This window comes from Hypomesus transpacificus, chromosome 14 (assembly GCF_021917145.1).
Source record: "Hypomesus transpacificus isolate Combined female chromosome 14, fHypTra1, whole genome shotgun sequence".
NCBI lineage: Eukaryota > Metazoa > Chordata > Actinopteri > Osmeriformes > Osmeridae > Hypomesus > Hypomesus transpacificus.
In genome coordinates, this window is record NC_061073.1 from 15,564,517 (window position 1) to 15,584,224 (window position 19,708).

Below are 19,708 nucleotides of genomic sequence, written 5' to 3' on the forward strand. Positions count from 1 at the left end.
CATATTAAGTGTCAAGTTAATCCATACTTCTCCACTAAAGAAAAAATAACTGCATGATGATTCTACAAATACTTTAACAACTAATATATTTTTTGTCCCCAGCTACTTTTGTTTAATAAAATATTAGTAGTTAAAGTAGTTATAATAGTAGTTATAATAGTTATATCTCAATTCTTTCCATACACCTTTTATTTGTTATTTTATCAATAAAACATGTATCCTTTTGGCCTGTTTGAATGTACTATTGTATTTTTTTGTTTTGCCTGTAGTTCTTCAAAGTAACACTAGATGGTGCACTATTCCACTGCAATTTTTCATATCCGTCAAGAAAGTGTGTCATTTGAGAATTGTGCATGATTTGTTTGGCTGTAGCTAATTTCTACGGATACATACATCTAGTCATTTAAAAGATGACAGAACAAAACAAAATGGGTGTCAGGTGTTCATCTCTTTAATGCATGGAATCCCAGATCATTTAACAACCTAGATTAGCACATAATCTAGTCCCATAACTTTAACGTCAATCGAGCCCAATCTGTCAATACAGGAGGACACATGCTTTACTCTACATTACATTGATATTCCAGATGAACGTATCAGTAAAGGAGCTGACAGAGTGGTCCTGACATGCTTTAGGTGATAAAAATCTCCTCACACCAGGCAAACTCAAGTCAGTCAGATACATGACATGATGCAAGACAGAAGATTTTGCAGCAAAGTGTCAAAGGAGTGCAGCTTCTGGGTTGGATGACTTGGATGATACGGGAGATGAAACATCTGTAGGTTTTTGGAATCAAGTAGTGTGGAAAGTGACTGTCTTTGTTTGAATGGCCCTGCCAAACGTCCTTTGGAGAAGAGACCTGTCGTTGGCTTCCAGTGGCTGAGGATTCTGTTTGGGGGGGAGTCTAGAGGGGTGTAGAGGACAGTTGACCTCTATGGGAGTGGAGGGGGGTTACAGGAGAGGGGAGAAGGGGATTGGTAATGTCCTTTATTGGTGTTCAAGGCACAAGAACAACACGCATGGTGTTGGTGTAACCAGAACCTGGGCGCCAGCCGGTCACAACAATAACCACATCACCAGACTTGAAGAACATGCGGTGCTTGCCTGAGGAGCGGAAAGAAAAAGGATGTTAATGTCCGGACCAGTGTCGGTTAGTGATACTCTCCTATTAAAACATCAGATAACATAGGGTTTTAGTACTTACCCATCTCCATGGCAAAGTTGACGCGGAGGTCGACATCCTCAGCCCAGACATCATTGGCAGGCTTGGTGTACATCACGGGGTAGATGCCGCGGTACAAGTGGGACTGGCGGGCAGTCTGACCGCAACGGGTCACAGCAATGATGGGGGCGCGGGGCCTGTACCTGGACAGCAGCTGAGCAGATCTGTAGACGCACAACCAGGGGGTTACACACACACACTGGGGCTAAGCGAGAGTGCAAATACCAAAAAATAACAATTATTGAGTTATTGAATTGTGGAACTGTTGAATGCGAATTTCTAGACCTGGAACATGACAGACTTTTGACAGTGCGTCTGTTAAAAAAGCATTACATTTGACCAGAACGTGAGTACAGTGGTTTAAAGCATGCTCGCTCTCTGACATATGTCTCTGAAGGGGAGGGAGAGGAATGAGAAGTTAAAATTAACCTCTGCAAATGTCAGCCCCCCCCCCCCCTTCCCAGCTAAAAGGTTGGGTGTACATGTTAGATTGACCCTGGTGAAAGGTGGCAGGTTTGGCATGACTTGGCTTGGGCCCTGGTGTAAGTGGAGAGGGGAAAACGCTGTATGGGTCCCACCTGCCAGACTTGGTGAGCACGATGATGGCGCTGGCGCAGCACTTGAAGGATGCCTCGACGGCTCCGATGGCGACGGACTCGGTGGGGTCACGGGTCAGGTGAGACGTGCGACGAAGCTCCTCAAACATCTGCCTGTGGAACATGGCAGCCTCGGCCTCGCGGGCGATCTGAGCGCGTGCGGACAGACGGAGAAACAGACGTCACATTCCGGTCGTTCACTTCAACATTTTTTGCGATTAACATTTCACCGTTGCATGCAAAGGTCAGTTTCAAAAGGGCCGATAAGTTACGCATCATGCCACATAACAGACACTGAAGGAAGCGGGTAAGAAAAACAGTGGAGGAATATATTCTGCAGGACTGATGGGGTTAGTCTCTGTGTGCGTACTGTACCTGAGAGGACTCTGAGGTTTGTTGCTAAACAACAGCAGCTCCCTAGTAGCTGTGCTGAAAACCAGAAGACATCCAGAGGCTTGGAGTGTTGGGGTGCAGGTCCTCAGACACATGCTGCTAGGACAATCTAACCACATGGGTTGACAGCACAATGCAGAGGAGTGGGCCAGATGCAAAAGGGTTGATTATAGGTAGAGGAGAGGGTTGGGGGTGGAGTTACAGGCAGGTGCACAAGTGAGGTAAAAACTCATTGTAAAAGTAGTTAGTTGATCATGCCAAAAACACACAACAGGCTACTTTATGTTCATTTTCTGTACATACTATATGTCTACATTGTCTGTCATTGATATGTTGATATGATTTCATTGATGGCATTAGTTGTAGCTTGACATGTTGTCTTTGTAATTAGAGTTTTACAACCTGACAAAGACACTCAACAGACTGGTCACTACCACACTGAATCCATGCTCCAAAAAACGCCACTTTTGAGTATGTGAGCCGAGATTCACCCTGTGCTGTGTGTGGACAGACTCACCCTGTGCTGTGTGCGGACAGACTCACCCTGTGCGGACAGACTTACCCTATGCTGTGTGTGGACAGACTCACCCTATGCCGTGTGTGGACAGACTCACCCTATGCTCTGTGTGGACAGACTCACCCTGTGCTGTATGTGGACAGACTCACCCTATGCTGTGTGTGGACAGACTCACCCTATGCTGTGTGGACAGACTCACACTGTGCTGTGTGTGGACAGACTCACCCTATGCTGTGTGTGGACAGACTCACCCTATGCTGTGTGGACAGACTCACACTGTGCTGTGTGTGGACAGACTCACCCTATGCTGTGTGGACAGACTCACCCTGTGCTGTGTGTGGACAGACTCACCCTGTGCTGTGTGGACAGACTCACCCTGTGCTGTGTGTGGACAGACTCACCCTGTGCTGTGTGCGGACAGCCTCCAGTGGGTACTCTCCCTTGGCGGTCTCCCCGCTCAGCATGATGCAGTCAGCACCGTCCAGCACGGCGTTGGCCACGTCGCTGCCCTCAGCGCGGGTGGGGCGGGGCTTCTTGATCATGCTTTCCAGCATCTGCCCAACCACAACCAGTAGCACAGGGTCATTAAAATAGGACTTCACTTTGATTGGGTTTCACAGAATCTATTATTTTCTATTTTATGGTGCACTAATGATGTCACAGACCTGTGTAGCGCAGGTGATGGGCTTGCCCATCCTGTTGCTGCGGCCAATCATCATCTTCTGGGCCAGGAAGACCTTCTCTGTGGGGATCTCGATACCCAGGTCACCACGGGCAACCATGATGCCATCGCTAGCCTCCAGAATCTCATCAAACCTACCAGGAAGCGGGATTACTTAATTGACATTATTAGGAACCATAAACCATAGGGAGTCAGATGGCTGAGCGGTGAGGGAGTCGGGCTAGTAATCAGAAGGTTGCCAGATCGATTCCCCGCCGCGCCACATGATGTTGTGTCCTTGGGCAAGGCACTTCGTTGGGAAACGAAGTCCTTGGGCAAACTTACTTACTGTAAGTCGCTCTGGATAAGAGCGTCTGCCAAATGACTAAAATGTAAATGTAAAATAAACAAAAAGCACTCACAGAACAAGATGATGAAAACGCTCCCAGGCTACAGATAACACTCACCTGCGCACTCCCTCAAGGTTCTCCACCTTGCTGATGATCTTGATGTCTTTGCCCTTCTCACCCAGCACCTTCCTGACAGCGTGCACGTCGGCGGCCTTGCGAATGAAAGAGGCGAAGACCATGTCGACGCCCTGCTCCACGCCGAACTGCAGGTCCTGAATGTCCTTCTCAGACACGGCGGGCAAGTCCACGGCTGCACCCGGGAGGTTCACTCCCTTCTTGCTGCCGAGCATCCCTCCGTTCTCAATCTCACACATCAAGAAGTCGGCGCCTGTGGAACCACACAGGGAGAAAGAGCCGGTGGTTTAACCTACCTGAAAAGGAGAAGGTTTGAAAGGATGTGGTCGCGGGTTGTGAAGGTGTGCTGTGACACTTACCGACTTCCAACACCTTGAGTGACATGAGACCATCGTCAATGTAGACATGACCTCCAACTTGCACAACCTTGGTGATATTCTTGTAGTCGAGCCACAAGGTCTTCTCATCGCAGTTGTCCTTGAATTGTTCATCCAGGGTGAGCTTGATGTTGCCGCCCTTCTTCAACTCCACCTCAGCGGTGCCGCTCTACACAAAAGAATAAACTTTTGATCTGAGATCTAACACTACCAGACCTATGTTAATGATCAGGTTATAATATATGTATATATATAATATCTACAGGTACAGTCCTGTACTTTTTGTGGTTCATGTTGTTTTTAATTTGTAACTTGTATAACTGCATGCTCTTATGGGTCTTCCCTTTTGGCACTTGTTTCATTTTTTCACAATATATGCTTCATGTTTTGGCTGCTTGCAATGTTTGGGACGACCTCGTTGTTATGATCAGTGACCTATGCTCTTTTGTAAAGCTCTCTCTTGCTAAATGCAAAAATGTAAATGTAAATAAATATAATATGCAAAGGTAAGTCTCTATCTCTAAGTGTTTATGATGTACTCACGCCTTTGATGAGTCCAGTCCTGATTTCAGGTCCTTTGGTGTCCAGAGCAATAGAAATGGGTCTGTACTCAACGGTTCCAGGTACAAAGCTCTCTGCGGCTTCACGGACGTTCTTGATGGTTTCAGCATGGTACTGTTCCGAAAACACACCGTTTTTTTTAGGGATCAAACAACGGTATTTTGTTTTTGGTTCACACGTAATTATGATACAAATCAGATCATGAAACCCTCCATCCCATCCATGAACAGTAACTGTGTTGGTTACATAACAGACGGTAATGAAGCACTCTCTCTGTCTCCTGGCAACTGACCCACTTGTTGCTGCAAAGCCTTATGAGGTGCTAAATATGTGGTGTATATTAAGTATGACCTATGACTGCACGTCTGCCATGCCTATGATAACCCATGCCAGTATCCATTTCTAACATGCTATAAATAAACGGTCATGGGCTACAGCCTTATCTGTTATGAAAAGCACAATGACACATACTTAAAAGTGCTTGGCACCAGACAGGCAAAGTCTATCCTTGGTATTCTAAGGAAATTTACAACACAAAAATGTTGTGTTGCTTCTCCTGACCCTATGCCAAGTTTGTTTGCTTGTTGCTAAACTCTAACCCTTCGAGACATGTAGACTGCCACTGTTTTCTAGATGTAAATGTCGTGCAGGAAACTATGGATTCACACCTTTGTCACACAGGAGGATTCAGTGTTAAAGCAGCAACAAAATGGGTCTCTTCTAATTACATCCTCAGGGAACCTTTACATGGAGTTCATTAAATGAGCCAAGACTAAAGAGGAGAGGTCAGTCATTTTTAGTCCAGACAGGACAGTTAATGCCAAGAAGCAGGTGTGACTGAGAAGAGAGCTTGTATCAGCTTACAAATAATTACATTCAAAGGGGATATGCATGAGTGTAGCAGCAGTAACCCTATGTTTAAAAACCTTGCCAAGGAATCTGTTAAGAGGCTTGGCAAGCCATGAAGCATCTAGATCTTCAAGAAGACTCCCACAGAGGATATAATTGAGGTTTTATGGTTATTTATGCAACTGTCTCAAACTGACCTCATGAGTTCCATGAGAGAAGTTCATTCTTGCAATGTTCATCCCAGTTTTGATCATCTCCTTCAGCATATTCACAGAGCTTGAGGCCGGTCCTACACAGACAACAGACATACAACTTTAAAGAAATGACTTCAAAACACAATGTGATTTGGGTTCTAGGCCCAGTGTTAAGAGGACATAATGTACAAAGTTAATTGGATGGGATAAAGGGAGGGGTAAGGTGTTGGGTTGGCTAACCGATGGTGCAGATGATGCCAGTGTTGCGAGACTTGGTCGGGGTGGAGTCAATGTCCAGCAGACACATGTGCTCGAGGAAGGTATCAGCCATGGCAGCATGTAACTGCTGGGTCTGGATGAAGGCAGAGCCCATATCTTTATTCTTTCCTTGGGACATGATTGGATCAGTGTCTGCTGGTCAACTCCTGCAGCAGATAGAAGGGGAAGAGGGAGATTTGATTTAGTTGATGTTCAGTTTAGTACCAGAGGAACTCTTTCATGCTCTGTCAATATTTGGACCTATTTTGTTTAAGTTATCTTTGCATTGATGAATACATTGTGTAGTACAGGGATGAAAAACAGAAAATGTGAAGATTGAAATATCAATTAGGCGGTCTCAAAAGGCGACCAAAAGTAAACCTAAACCTAACTATTTCTAATAATAGGTGTTTGAGTCTTGTAATGCTTGGAATCCCAGTAATGGATGCCCAGGTTTTTCCAGTCAGCATTAAGAGCTATACCAAGAGCCCAGCACAAGCCAACTGCAACAAATGTGTGTTTGAATGCGTGACTGCACACACTCACACACCCCTGACACACCCACACACACCCTGACACACCCACACACACCCTGACACACCCACATTCCCACAGAGCAGATATGCAGAGGCATCCTCAAGGAGCCACTCACTCTAGTCAGGTGTTTGTGGAGATAAAACTAGAGATTAAGTGGGAAACTTTCAAATGTATTTTTTGCACAAACATTTTTGCCTCAATTAGGCTTCAACATTTTCATACAAGAAGCCATAATGGGAACAGTACTAATCAAAACATGTTTTAAAAGATAAATGCCGCCTTGTCAGACCAATGGGCTTGCTGACAAGTCCACTGCATGACAAATGAGGGTTGTCTCCTTGGTCTTGATTTAGCCCATCCCACAGCCCAGTCTATGCTATGTAAAAAGACAGAGAACATGTCAGAACATGTACCATGCCAGGTGGTGTGCCAACTTGCAACATTCTTTAGGCAGATATAAAGTCACAGCAGCATATTTTTGGCGCTGTCTTTTCTTAGCAAGCACCTGACATACATCCAGACTGCCTCACTATACCATCTCCACTTCTTGTCATTCATTATTTAGTTTGCAGTATGCAAGCTATAATATGTCCCTTTGGAACACATGTTATCCAATTGTATCAAGTGTTGCACAGCTGTTCAATTGCACTTGTAACTGGAAGGCTCCTCAACTTAAAACGTTTTTGTCCTGCAGTAATATCAAAAGTTAAACACATAGCTTGAAATAATGTAGTAAATATAAATAAGACAGCAAAGACCTTCAAGTTAGGTAGGGCTGCACATTCTATGTCTTACAATACCCCAGAGTAAAAAAATCATAAAAAACAATGAAAATCAATAGCACTAAATATTTTTGCCCATCCACAATTGTTAAACTCTGAAACAATACGCATATAAACCTAATTATGTATTTGTGACATATTGCACACATTTGAATCCTAAATATTGCATTCACATTGACTTTGTAATTAAGATAATGCAACCACCACTTGCAGATAATGCCTTGCCAACTTAATGAATTACCAACAGAGACCCATTCAAGAATCGTTTCAATCAATATCACATTGATCAATATGACTAGAATATGTTGTGATGCGCAAACTATATTTTGCAATGATTGTTAATTCCAATAGAAAAGTAGTTATAGAGTAGTCATGTTAAGATGCTAAGACTCACCTTCTGGGTGAACTTTGCAGGACCAATGCACTCTGCTGCTGTGCACCGGCGAAATTAATCTCCTAACTGACCGGTACTACTTTATTGTGCACAGACTGTGTATCCTTCCAACGAGGTTGGAGTAAGTAGTGCTTCACAGTTTTTCAGTTACAAAATGTTCAATATGTTAAACTAATAAGTAAAACTTTCATATTTGCGTAGAATAATTACACTTAATATCATGAGTGGATTTATTTCAATGATAAATACGTGTATTACAGTCTGAAATATAATATCCATGGTGGAATGTTACAATGTAGTTGCAGGCGTTCTACGGCACGCTCAAAGACCAAGACCATTGGCCCCTCGCGGTACTTAAATATGAGCCCTGATGATGAAAACAAATCTTTCCCATGGACAACAGGAGACTAGAATAACACAACAAGCATTTTTATATCCTTAGTTATTTTCCTTTGTAATGTTTTTCAATTATTATTTTCTACAAAATGTATTAATTAAAAAAGGTTTTCGTTATAAAAGCATGAGTTATTACTAGTATATTTTGTATAAATATTGCCTATTGTCTACATTTTTGCGGGTGTAACTGGATCGTGCTGCACAGCCCAAGCCTTCTGGGTGGGGGATTAGGTAACTAGAAGAAAACTGAATCGAACAGATGCACATTGCTTTCAGCCTCACACTGTACAGTATAGCCTCCAATGCTTTCATGTCAAATACATCATGGTACAGTATGATTATTACCGTACCGTACATGCTGGTTGTTTACATCATAGATACCCATTTTGAATCTTCATTTTACATTGGTTATGCATTTTCTAAGGTGTTTTTGAACAGAATCTAAATAATGCTAATTTAATGCAGGGATTGTATTATTATAAAATATTGGTGTACCTACGAATTTCTATCGTTGCTTTATGTATCATTTTGAGTCTATGTACAGGAGAGTATGCCAAAGAATCTAGTCCAACCTAAGCCAGATCTGTCATTATTGATGGCCTGGATGAGAAGTGCAGACATGTAGGTCTATATTACATAGACAAAACCAGACCAATGGAACGATTATACAGCATGACATAACATGAAGTTTAGAATCCAACTAATTTCTGTCTTATTTTACTTTCATCTTAAAATATAAAATATTATATATAAGAAATTTAGGATTTTGCATAGGTATGTCTAGATTTGTCAATATGTAGTAAATCAGGGGTCCTGCAAAATAGTCTTGCAGTGCAACGTGCAACATTTCAAGGCAACAATACCACTCGTTGAATTTTGCGTTTTATTCATGAAGTTTATCAGTTATGTTTTCTGGCTATACGTGTGCATTCAAGGGGTTACAGGGCAGAGTAGAGAGCCTTTGGCCAATTGGAAGCAAAAAGGGATAGTTATGAGTATTGGAAGCCAATATGCAAAGTCACCAAGAGACATTATCGTTCAACAAGTATCATGGTGAAATGAATTTGAGAGTCCAGATCTGTCTTTAGTGTCACAGTCAGCTCAAGTTAACATGATTTTTTCCTATAATACATATATGGTTGTCTAGTTCAGCTGCAGGTATATTTTAAGAATTGAGTCCCTTGGCTACCACAGATGGACTGTTACAGGATTCCACATGACATGATGTGTAACATGACAAGAACATTCTGTGCCAGTGGATAGATTTACATGTGCTTCCATTCCTCTCATGGTGACTACGATCCACACGAAGACTGACCACTGGCGTTATTCCCAAGGCTGGGGCTCTCTCTTAGTCATATGGGAATATGCATTGCTGGTGTATATTGAAATATATGTGGGTCAGGTCATGGATCCCTTCCAGCCTGAAATGGTTTTAACTATGAACCATAACTGTTTATTCCCATTTCCTCTGAGGGCCTCACAGCACAAACTTTTCATACTATGATCTCCATAAACTTTCAAACTAAGCTAAAGAAGAACGATCCATACTTAGTAGCCTAAATAATGTGGAAACAGTCATGTCCAAACTAGATTTTGGCCATTGTTATTTAGTTAGTTTGACAAGTGGGTTGTTGATTGTATTTTGTAAAGCCCAACTTTTGTTGCCAACCGTGTATGATTCTACATGTGCAACCTAATTTTTTCCTTGTGGCATAGCACAACAATGTTCATCAGCTTTTTTTACCCACATTTCACTGAAGCACAGTATACTCGAGATGAAAGCTAAGAAGTGCAGAAGCCTGAATATTATCTTCAGACACAACAAATATTTCAGAGTTGAGCAAAGAGGTTAACCGTCTCAGCCATCAGCTTGTTAACTTTCTTCATAAAAAATTTCAATGGAGATCTTCATTGCATGTTTTGCTTACTTTAGGACTAGGCTTAATCAATTTCTGGAAAACTAGGCCTTGATGTTTGATGTCTACATTTTTATGAATCTATAATTGCTTACCATATCAGAATAACACATTATGGAGAAAAAAAGTAGGTGAACAAAGGAAAATGATTGTGATATAGTGTCTGACCAGAAGACCAGACACATTAACAAACTTTTACATTTAGTGATGAGACTTTTTTTTGCATTTTCCCAAAGAGAATGTTTTTCAATTCATCCGACATTAGTCTGTTCCTGTAAATATGAGAATGCGAAAACAAATATACTCAGGGCTGGGGACTGAACTAGTGTTCAATGTGCACACATGGCCTCCTTATTGTAACATTCAACCCCTCAGCATGTGCTTGACATTTATATAAAATCCATATTTAGTCATAAAAGCAATTTTCTATACAATATAGCAGACATTGCTACTGACGGTAACACATCAGTGACAGCTAAGTTTAGCACTCAGTGAAGACGGCTCTTTTACAGTTTGCACTTACCAAAGCAGATGGCATTGGCAACACTCAACAACCTCACTCTCAATCTCTCTAAATATAGTTCAGTTAGGACTGTATTCACTTCTCATTTGATCCTTGATGACATACAATCAAGTACACAGTGACAGCTTACAGTACTAACTAGGGGCGCAGAAAACACTGTCATTGATTAGACTATTAAGTGTAACCAATACTCCCTAACCCAGGATTAAATGACTAAATTAATAATGTTGGTATTTTTTGTATTTTTAGTGGTAACTTATATTTTATTTTATGACAATTTATATTTTATTGTCCATTTTATTTAATTCTAATTCCACTTAGTACTGCTAGTTCATGTACCCTATGTATCCTTAGAATGGAGTCAGATGGCTGAGCGGTGAGGGAGTCAGGCTAGTAATCAGAAGGTTGCTGGATCGATTCCCCGCCGTGGCAAATGACGTTGTGTCCTTGGGCAAGGCGCTTCACCCTACTTGCCACGGGGGGAATGTCCCTGTATTTACTGTAAGTCGCTCTGGATAAGAGTGTATGCTAAATGACTACATGTAAATGTAGTATAGATAGTCCACATATTTAAGTTTTAGGTTCCTATATGTTTATGGTATGAAACATACAATCATGCCAAAGTAAAATCCTTGTCTGTGCAAACTTTCATGGCAAATAAATCTGATGCTGATGCTGATTCTGATTCTGAAATGGATTATACAAAAAGGAGGCACTTGCTGAAAAGAGTGTGGGCAGCCTGGCCAGATTTATGCCAGTAGAACACGTCAAATCTGACCTGACTGGATAGCAACAGGTGACAGCCAACAAGGGTAACTGCTGATTAAGGTCACACTGCATCCAACAGGGGGATTTCAGGCTGGTATCCGATCCCAAACATCCATTTGATTTGTTTTCCAGAAACTTGCACAGACAACACAAGTCTACGTCGATCAGTAGTCTTTGTGAGAAACATTTATCCCTAATCTGGTCTACAGTCTATAGTTGCTAATCCTAGGTGATAAAAATAGTCCTTGATGGTTTGGTGCCTCCTTGTCACTAGCCCATCCCTTTCAGATTAAGGCGGTATGATACTAATCACGTTAAACAAGCTTGAGCCTGGAGGTGGCATCTGTCTGTCCATGACCCTCGCTCCCCCGTCAGGTGACCCCTCCCCCTGTCTCTGCATGCTGCATATGGAGGTTGGCAAACACAGAGCTGGCTGTATACATCCCTATAAACAACCTCATACAATACAGAAACATTCAAGCAAATTTGGGTTTATGGCATCACCGGCAAAATGTGTAATTTGTTAACCATGATCTGGTACAAGCATCAAAATGGCAGTTTAGAAAGGTGGTGGTTCAGGAGACCCATCCCATGCTTGTTATGCCCTTGCCTTTCTCTGGATCTGGGTCAGCTGACCAAGTGCTACCTGGAGATGGTCATGTGACCCTGAAGCTCAGGACTGAGCATGTGTGGCTGTCCTGTGTGGTTCAGCAAAACTAGTTGTTGCAGGGTGAGAGCCAAGCACCACAAGCTGACCTACACAAAGACAAATAGTGAGACACCCTCTGAGACACTTTGGAGATACAGGGTCGTATGGGATACCTACGTATCAGTCTTCTTTTTTGTTGTTTTTGGGGGGCTTCTCTGCTCTCATGTCTCAGCAAAAGACAGATTTGGGAGGTACAAATTATCGTCTTTAAAAGGTAAGGATGTTAAGTGGGTATTTGTTTATTCATGTGTGGAGGGAACAGATGTCCAAGTTCAAGGAGACCAGAAAAAAACCTGCCATACAATGACAAGAATAAATACATTTCTTCTGACGTTGTTGCAGATGAAATCATCATGGGAGCAGCTAAAGTGGTTATGCTCATTTATCTTGATCAACATAACCTGTTGTTTCATGATGTTAATCATAACTGGAATGGCTGGTATAGACCGTTGACATTTGTTGAAGAGGTGCAAATGAACTGAGCAAATGGTGAGTTATAAAATCCACAATATTGGCATTTCACCCGAACCCAAATCTCCCTTCTGAATCTATCAATTTATTGGTTAAGGTCACTTCTCTTACATAATTTCTTTTGACTGAACTGACTGAGTTAAAGTGACGTAAATACTGTTTATCTTGGAATGGACAACTAGGCCTCCCTGTAGAATGTCTTTGTCTCCTACTAGGTTGGTTTTACAGTCTAGAGTACTATCACTGTGTATTTCAGAAGCAGTGTTTGTGTGCTAGTGACAAAGACATTACGTTATTTTGGCAGACAGACGGGAAGGTTGAGTGGGTATAAGCTGAGGGCACGGTAGATTTAGTGGACCAATCTTTTTCCATTTCACTACCAACAGGATATCGAATGCCAGGACTGGACAGACAGCCAATCAGATGAAGACAGTGACCTAGAGGAGTTCCCATACGGAATCCAAGTAAAAATATATTTTCCTTAAAGTGTTGGAACTTCACGCTAAATCCCTAAATTTAGTTTAATACACTGTATACTTACTTTCCATAATGATGTATTGAATTTAAATACTGCCATTGAGTGAGACAAACGTATCCACCTATTGTGTGGGGTATTAGCGTTGCTTTGTGGGGGAGCTAGACAAGGCTAACATATGGCCTGTGCTCGACATCACTAGCTGATCCTATTGCCTCTTAAGTCAGTTCAAAGCAAAGCTCTCTGTGAGTGATCCATCTTCACACACTTGCACACAGTGCTGCACTCGTACCAAAACTAACCCCTCTGAAAGGTCTAATAATGGCACACGTTCCTTCCCATCTCATGTGTGGGCCATCTTTCACATTAGCTGCTGAGAGTATAATTATAGATACACCTCCCTGTGGTAACGTGTGGTGGAGTGATCGGGCCATCCGTTTGACCGTGTTTGTGTTGTGTGTCTGTAGGAGCGCTTTGATGCTGACCAGTATCGTCACCCCCAGCTAGACACTGACATAGAGGCAGTCAGAGGCCTTTACTCTGACACAGCAGTCTCCGTCAGGTACGCGACGACCTGTCACTCACTTGAACTAGTCTCACAGGAACATCTCGCATGCCAGGACGCCGTGTTTTACATTTTAAAATGGCATTTCGTGTTTTTTATGTCAAGTTCTTGTTGCGGAACTCTTTTTTATCTTTCTCCTTCCCTCCAGAGAGTATGGGACGATTGACGATGTGGATGTGGACTTGCAAATCGATGTCAGCTTCTTGGAAGTAAGTAAAGCAGGCGTGTTCCACACCATGACGTGGTAGATAAGTCTAATACCCTAGGTGTCTTCTTTTGATTAGTAAATAATGTAAGTACACAGGAAATCCACATTTCTTCCACAGTGTCCCGTGTGTCTAGTTTTTGGTGCTGACACTGTCTCCCCAGGGGGAAGTGGCCAGGGCCTGGAAGATCAACCCAACAGAACCCATTATTGTCCGCCTACGCTTCTCTCTTTCCCACTACCTCGATGGTCCTGGTGAGCAAAATCTCTCTCTCTTTCTTTCACGTTATCCTGCTCGTTCTAATGTGACTCAAATAAATCCAAACTAATCCGTTGCACCGCAGCACCTTCCGTGGAGGTTTTCCAACCCTCCAACAGAGATGGCTTCAGCCTTGGACTGCAACTTCAGAAGTGAGCATTCAGTACACTCCTATCTGGCAGACATATTAGCTGCTGTCTGACTGATTGGAGAGGATTACACTTACATAAACTACAATCTGAAAGATGGTGTCAAGATTTGACTTGTTGTTCCTCTCCTGCAGGGTCCTCGGCATGTTCATATCTCAACAGTGGAAACGTCTCACTAATGACATCATCACAACCCAGCAGAAGACCAGACATAATTGGTTCAAACCCGGAGGAACTATCAAGAGGTTCCGTGCCAGACTCAACATTTGGTCACCCATGTCCAGGTACACAAATATACCCTGCTCTACTACCTTCCAGTACAAATACATGCCCCACATACTTACTCTACCACCTAGCAGTACATACATGTACCCTACTTTACTACCTAGCAGTACACATAACCTTCTCGACTTATTTTTCTTGGTGGGTTGTGTGGGTTACAATCGCTGTTTCATGACTGTGATCCAGGTCAAATACCCAGGAGCAAACGCTGAAGGCGAAGCTACTGGTGCCTGACCTGAAAGTGAACCGCCTGATGAATAGAACAATATCGTACACGATCAAAAATCCCAATGGAGAGCTCTTTACTTACACACCTAGTGGGAAGGTGAAGCCCAGTCTACACTGCACTCTCACACTCAATACCAATCAAGATACATTTGGTTCCATCGTCTTATTTAATCACTGATTATTCAGTCAACACATTCTCCAGTGGTTGTTTGAAACCCTCAAATCACGTCTGTTTTGTTGCACTCTTCAGAGAGTGGTGGTGTCCGCGGTCAAGTCTCCAGCCCATGTCAGCACTAAACAACTGTTCGAGCTGCTCTTTTCATCTCAGGCTATTCAGCACTGCAAGAACACCCCGACACTGCAGCACGGCTTCTTAGTTCAGGTAGAGTCTCATTGTAGTATGTTTTACCACAAACCTAGACAACGCACTTTACTACAAAACCAGGCAACGAACGGCAAACTTCAAAAATCAAATAAAAGAAATTGGTACTGACATGCTTTGAAGGCAATGCAAAGCATCAAAGGTTATATCTGTGTTTTACCATACTAAACCAGTTTGATTCAAACGGTTAAATAGCAGTAGTTAAGTTGTTATAGTGTTTTCATATGTGGTAGAGGTCCAGTTATATTCCACTCTCTCTATCTCTTCTGTTCATAGATAATGAAGTATGCAGAGCAGAGAATCCCCACACTGAATGAGTACTGTGTGGTTTGTGACGAGCGACATGTCTTTCAGAATGGCTCCATGTTAAAGGTACACTGATCCAGGAACACAACGGATGTGAGCAACAGTGCAAGTAAAAAAAAAAAAAAAGTAACTTCTTGGCAAATGACACCAAATCTGAACCTGGTTCTTCTGTCTCTGTGTCTCCAGCCAGCCGTTTGCACCAGGGAGCTGTGCGTGTTTTCCTTTTACACTTTGGGAGTGATGTCTGGGGCTGCCGAGGAGGGGGCCACGGGAGTGGAGGTGGTGGACCTGCTGGTGGCCATGTGCAGGGCGGCGCTCGAATCCTCACGCAAGAGCATCATCTTTGAGCCGTACCCTTCTGTGGTTGATCCTTGCAACCCTAAGACTCTGGCTTTCAGTCCCAAGGTACTGAGGAAATGTGTGCATTTCAGTTGGAACTGAACTGTTTTCAAATCCCTCAAAACATCATTTAAAAAATAACGGAATATTACACCATTTCTGTTGCAGAGGAAGAGTTATGAAAGGTTGCAAAAAGCCTTGGACAGCGTCATGTCCATCAGGACGATGACGCAGGTGACTAAAGTAAACATTTGATCCTACACACCTACCCATATTGTCTATCAATATATTATCAATTATGATTAACATCGGGTTGTTTCTAATGTGATGGATTGGATTTAGTTTTTTAAATGATTATCAATTTCCAGGGTCCCTATTCTGAAATCAAGAAGCAGATGGACAAAACCGATCCCCTTGCACACCCCTTACTGCAGTGGTAAGACAGCAACTCAATCCACGTCTCTTTGCATTTCACACTAAGACCGCACACACTCTGACCTGTCTGTTTGTATGTTTGATACCAGGATTATATCAAGCAACAGATCCCATATTGTCAAGCTGCCACTAAACAGGGTACGAGAATATAGCTGTTTCTGTGACTAGTCCATAGTTTGTGATTGTGGGCTAACTGATAGCGGCTAGTTCTAGAAACCAGGCTCCTCTAAAAGGGCTATTTGACTTGACCTTGATCCATGTCACTCTTGCCAACCTTGTCTCTCCCTGTATTTCTCATTCTTGTGCAACAGTAACAGAAACTAGTGTCCCTCTTTGTTGTATACCAGCAGCTGCAGTTCATGCACACACCACATCAGTTCCTGCTCATCAGCAGTCCACCTGCCAAAGAGGCTCATTTCCAAGCAGCCAGGAAGCTCCATGGCAGCACTTTTGCCTTTCAGTGAGTGAAATTACATTTTACACAAACACACACACTTCTCGATTTTCATGATCATTGTCTTGATTTCTCTCCTCAGTGGTTCACACATAGAAAACTGGCACTCCATCCTCAGAAATGGACTGGTTAATGCCTCCTACACAAAGCTACAGGTTTGTTGCAATCAATATAACAGCATTGGGCAAATTAAATGGAGTTAATAACTTGGGAATAGTTTACCAAAATGGTAAACTTGACTCTGCTCTGCACTATTGAAGCTACATGGAGCTGCGTATGGGAAGGGCATCTACTTGAGTCCTATCTCAAGCATATCTTTTGGATATTCAGGTAATGATACCAAAACAGTTTGTTTATACATAGCAGTCCCAGTTCAGGTTTAAACTAATATAATGTTAGTTACGGTCACCCATCCTTATCCTTGTGTCTAACTGGTTTATCCCTATAACATGATGTTTTTGTTGATAATCAGGGATGGGTAAAGGTCAACACCAGATTCCCTCCAAAGAAGAGCTGATCAAACAATGTAACTGTCTGAACACAGTAGAACAGGTACAGTGTTGCACTTACAAATACTTGAAGCAAATACAATTTAAGACAGAATTGTGGCATATCTTATGGCACTTTTGAGTTGTCATTATTTTCCCCTTTGTTCTTTCAGGAATATTCAGGACAGGCCAGATTTCTCCAGAGCAGAAATTTAAACTGCATAGCACTTTGCGAAGGTAAACGATCTGTTTTCTGCTAGACGTTAACATCAGATGATGACAGAGCTAAGTAGCTATTGACTATCAATTTGGTGATTTGTGTTCCCTCAGTCATAACATCAAAGGACCTTCTAAGACATGGAAACATCTGGGTGTGCCCCACACCAGACCATGTGTGCACACGCTTCTTTTTTGTGTAAGTACAGCACAGCAGAGAACACAAGCTAAACCTGTGTAGTGACGTACACTGTAGTTCTTAAGTCAACATTGGACATTGGTCTCAACCCAACCCTGAGTCTGACCCCTCCGAACAACATATTTACATTTACATTGTCATGTAGCAGACGCTCTTATCCAGAGCGACTTACAGTAAGTAGGGACAGTCCCCCGAGGCAAGTAGGATAAAGTGCCTTGCCCAAGGACACAACGCCATTTTGCACGGCCAGGAATCAAACCGGCAACCTTCTGAGAATTACCCCAATTCCATAACTATACCATCTGACCCCCCCCCCACTATATTTCTCTGATAGATACGAGAACGGCCAAGTGGGAGATGCTAACATCAACACCCAAGATGTCGAGATCCAAAAGGAGATTTTACAAGTGACCGGGACAACAAGCTGCTAAAGGAAACGGTGGATACTGACACAAACATCAGGGACCACTGTGGTGTCGAAGATCATGTATAGACTTTAAGATATGGCTGGATTTACCATTTTGATCATCTGTGGCTGATTTCTCTCAGCAATTCATCTTGATCAAAATGTCCTTATTCATTCTGCTCCATTCGATTTTTTTCACAAAGGAGAACAATTTACAACAAAGTTACATGTGCTCAATTTTGCAGCATTTAAAATGTTTCCTTGAGTGATATCATTGTGAAAAGATACCTTTGGAAAGTTGAATCAAAGCAGGACACATAAACAGTTGATCACATATGTAGATCTGCGTTATGTGACATTCTGAGAAAACTGTCTGGCTTTTTATTGGATTCCTGGATTTTGGATACAGTGGAGATTTTCTAACTTGAGATTGTTGTGGTCTCTCAAAGAGTGTCTCAAAAGTGTGTCATTGATGACTGAGTTAAATTGGAGAAGTTTAACTCTGAGATCATGCATTTAGGAACGTGAACATGTGAACCACTATGGATCTCCAGGAGGTTTACCTCCTCTCCTATATATTTTTGTGTACATGGAATTGCCACAGAGCAATTAATTTGACTTGCCTTTAACCTGTTTCACAGTTTCCATGTGATTTGTTTTAAGAGTAATCACTCTTGGCACGACTGAATATGTCTGGTGTATCTAAGATGTTTTGTTTTGACAATTTCTTATCGTTTTTTTTATTAAAGTTTGTCAGAACCCATTGTTTTCGTTCGATGAGTCTACATCCACACTCACAAGCTTAGTTATCACATCTCCATGACACTTCAGCAAAGTCCTTCCTGTGTTCTGCCACATGGTGGCGATATTTACCACAGACATTCTCCTCCAACTTGTGCACATGATGTACGTGACTCCCACAGAGCTCTCCTGTTACATGGTATAGTGAAGTGTGGTCAGTGTCCACGGGGGGGTGCCATAGACTCGACGGTCTTCAAATTAATATTATTTCATCTTATTCCAAGTCCAAGTCCAAGTCTTTTTATTTGTCAGGTGCACAGAGCAACACAAGGTTAGACTGGGCACTGAAATTCTTAAGACAAGACAACGCAAGCACTTGGCATAACATAACATATAAGTACACAGAACAAATTTACATCTATGCTGAGCTTAGATAAGTGAACTTCCTAAATATACAGATAGCAATAAATAAACGACTATACTAACCCTAACACTAAAACTTCCTAAATTACAGATAACAATAAATAGTACGCTATACTAACCCTAATACACAAAAAAAAAAAAAAAAAAAAAAAAAAAAAAAAACCTGTTACAACCCTATAAACTAATCTAACCTAAATGGAGTACAGTGCAGTAGTGCAAATTTACAGATCAGTGACTTTGTCAATGACCAAACAGGAGCCTGGTGGCGAGGTACAGTAGTGCAATGTTACTGAAAGAGCAACCAGTAGCTGAAAGTGACAGTGTATAAGTGACTAGTGTGCAGTAAAAATGTCCATATCAGTGTCCATATTTCCTACTCATGGGCATTTGTGTTCATGAATTTAATCTAAATTATGTGTGTGTGTGTGTCTGGATTTAAACATACAGGTAAAAAAGTAATGTGTAAAATAGATGTTTATAAAAATGGTTGATAAGGAACAGAGTAGAGACATCGATGAGGCAGCTGTGAGCCTCAGATGGATT

The 19,708-nt window shown here is 42.2% G+C and overlaps 2 protein-coding genes across 2 annotated transcripts; one reads left to right on the forward strand and one right to left on the reverse strand.

Annotated features, from left to right (window-relative positions):
* Nucleotides 1-429: 429 nt before the first annotated feature.
* LOC124476926 (pyruvate kinase PKM-like) lies at nt 430-7,901 on the reverse strand. The gene is made up of 11 exons (XM_047034381.1): nt 7,828-7,901; nt 6,097-6,281; nt 5,860-5,951; nt 4,796-4,927; nt 4,235-4,421; nt 3,858-4,128; nt 3,395-3,545; nt 3,131-3,283; nt 1,802-1,968; nt 1,206-1,387; nt 430-1,105 (listed from the first exon to the last, which is right to left on the reverse strand). Exons 2-11 carry the CDS (start codon nt 6,251-6,253, stop codon nt 999-1,001), a joined length of 1,599 nt encoding a protein of 532 aa, XP_046890337.1. The 5' UTR covers nt 6,254-6,281; nt 7,828-7,901; the 3' UTR covers nt 430-998.
* A 4,274-nt stretch (nt 7,902-12,175) lies between these two features.
* Nucleotides 12,176-18,694, forward strand: LOC124476846 (protein mono-ADP-ribosyltransferase PARP6-like). The gene is made up of 22 exons (XM_047034245.1): nt 12,176-12,356; nt 12,485-12,631; nt 13,000-13,077; nt 13,556-13,650; nt 13,802-13,862; nt 14,023-14,113; nt 14,203-14,269; nt 14,401-14,550; nt 14,735-14,873; nt 15,027-15,158; nt 15,435-15,530; nt 15,651-15,869; nt 15,972-16,037; nt 16,172-16,239; nt 16,328-16,376; nt 16,586-16,698; nt 16,775-16,847; nt 16,953-17,022; nt 17,165-17,244; nt 17,354-17,417; nt 17,511-17,595; nt 17,930-18,694. Exons 2-22 carry the CDS (start codon nt 12,629-12,631, stop codon nt 18,024-18,026), a joined length of 1,896 nt encoding a protein of 631 aa, XP_046890201.1. The 5' UTR covers nt 12,176-12,356; nt 12,485-12,628; the 3' UTR covers nt 18,027-18,694.
* Nucleotides 18,695-19,708: the final 1,014 nt, after the last annotated feature.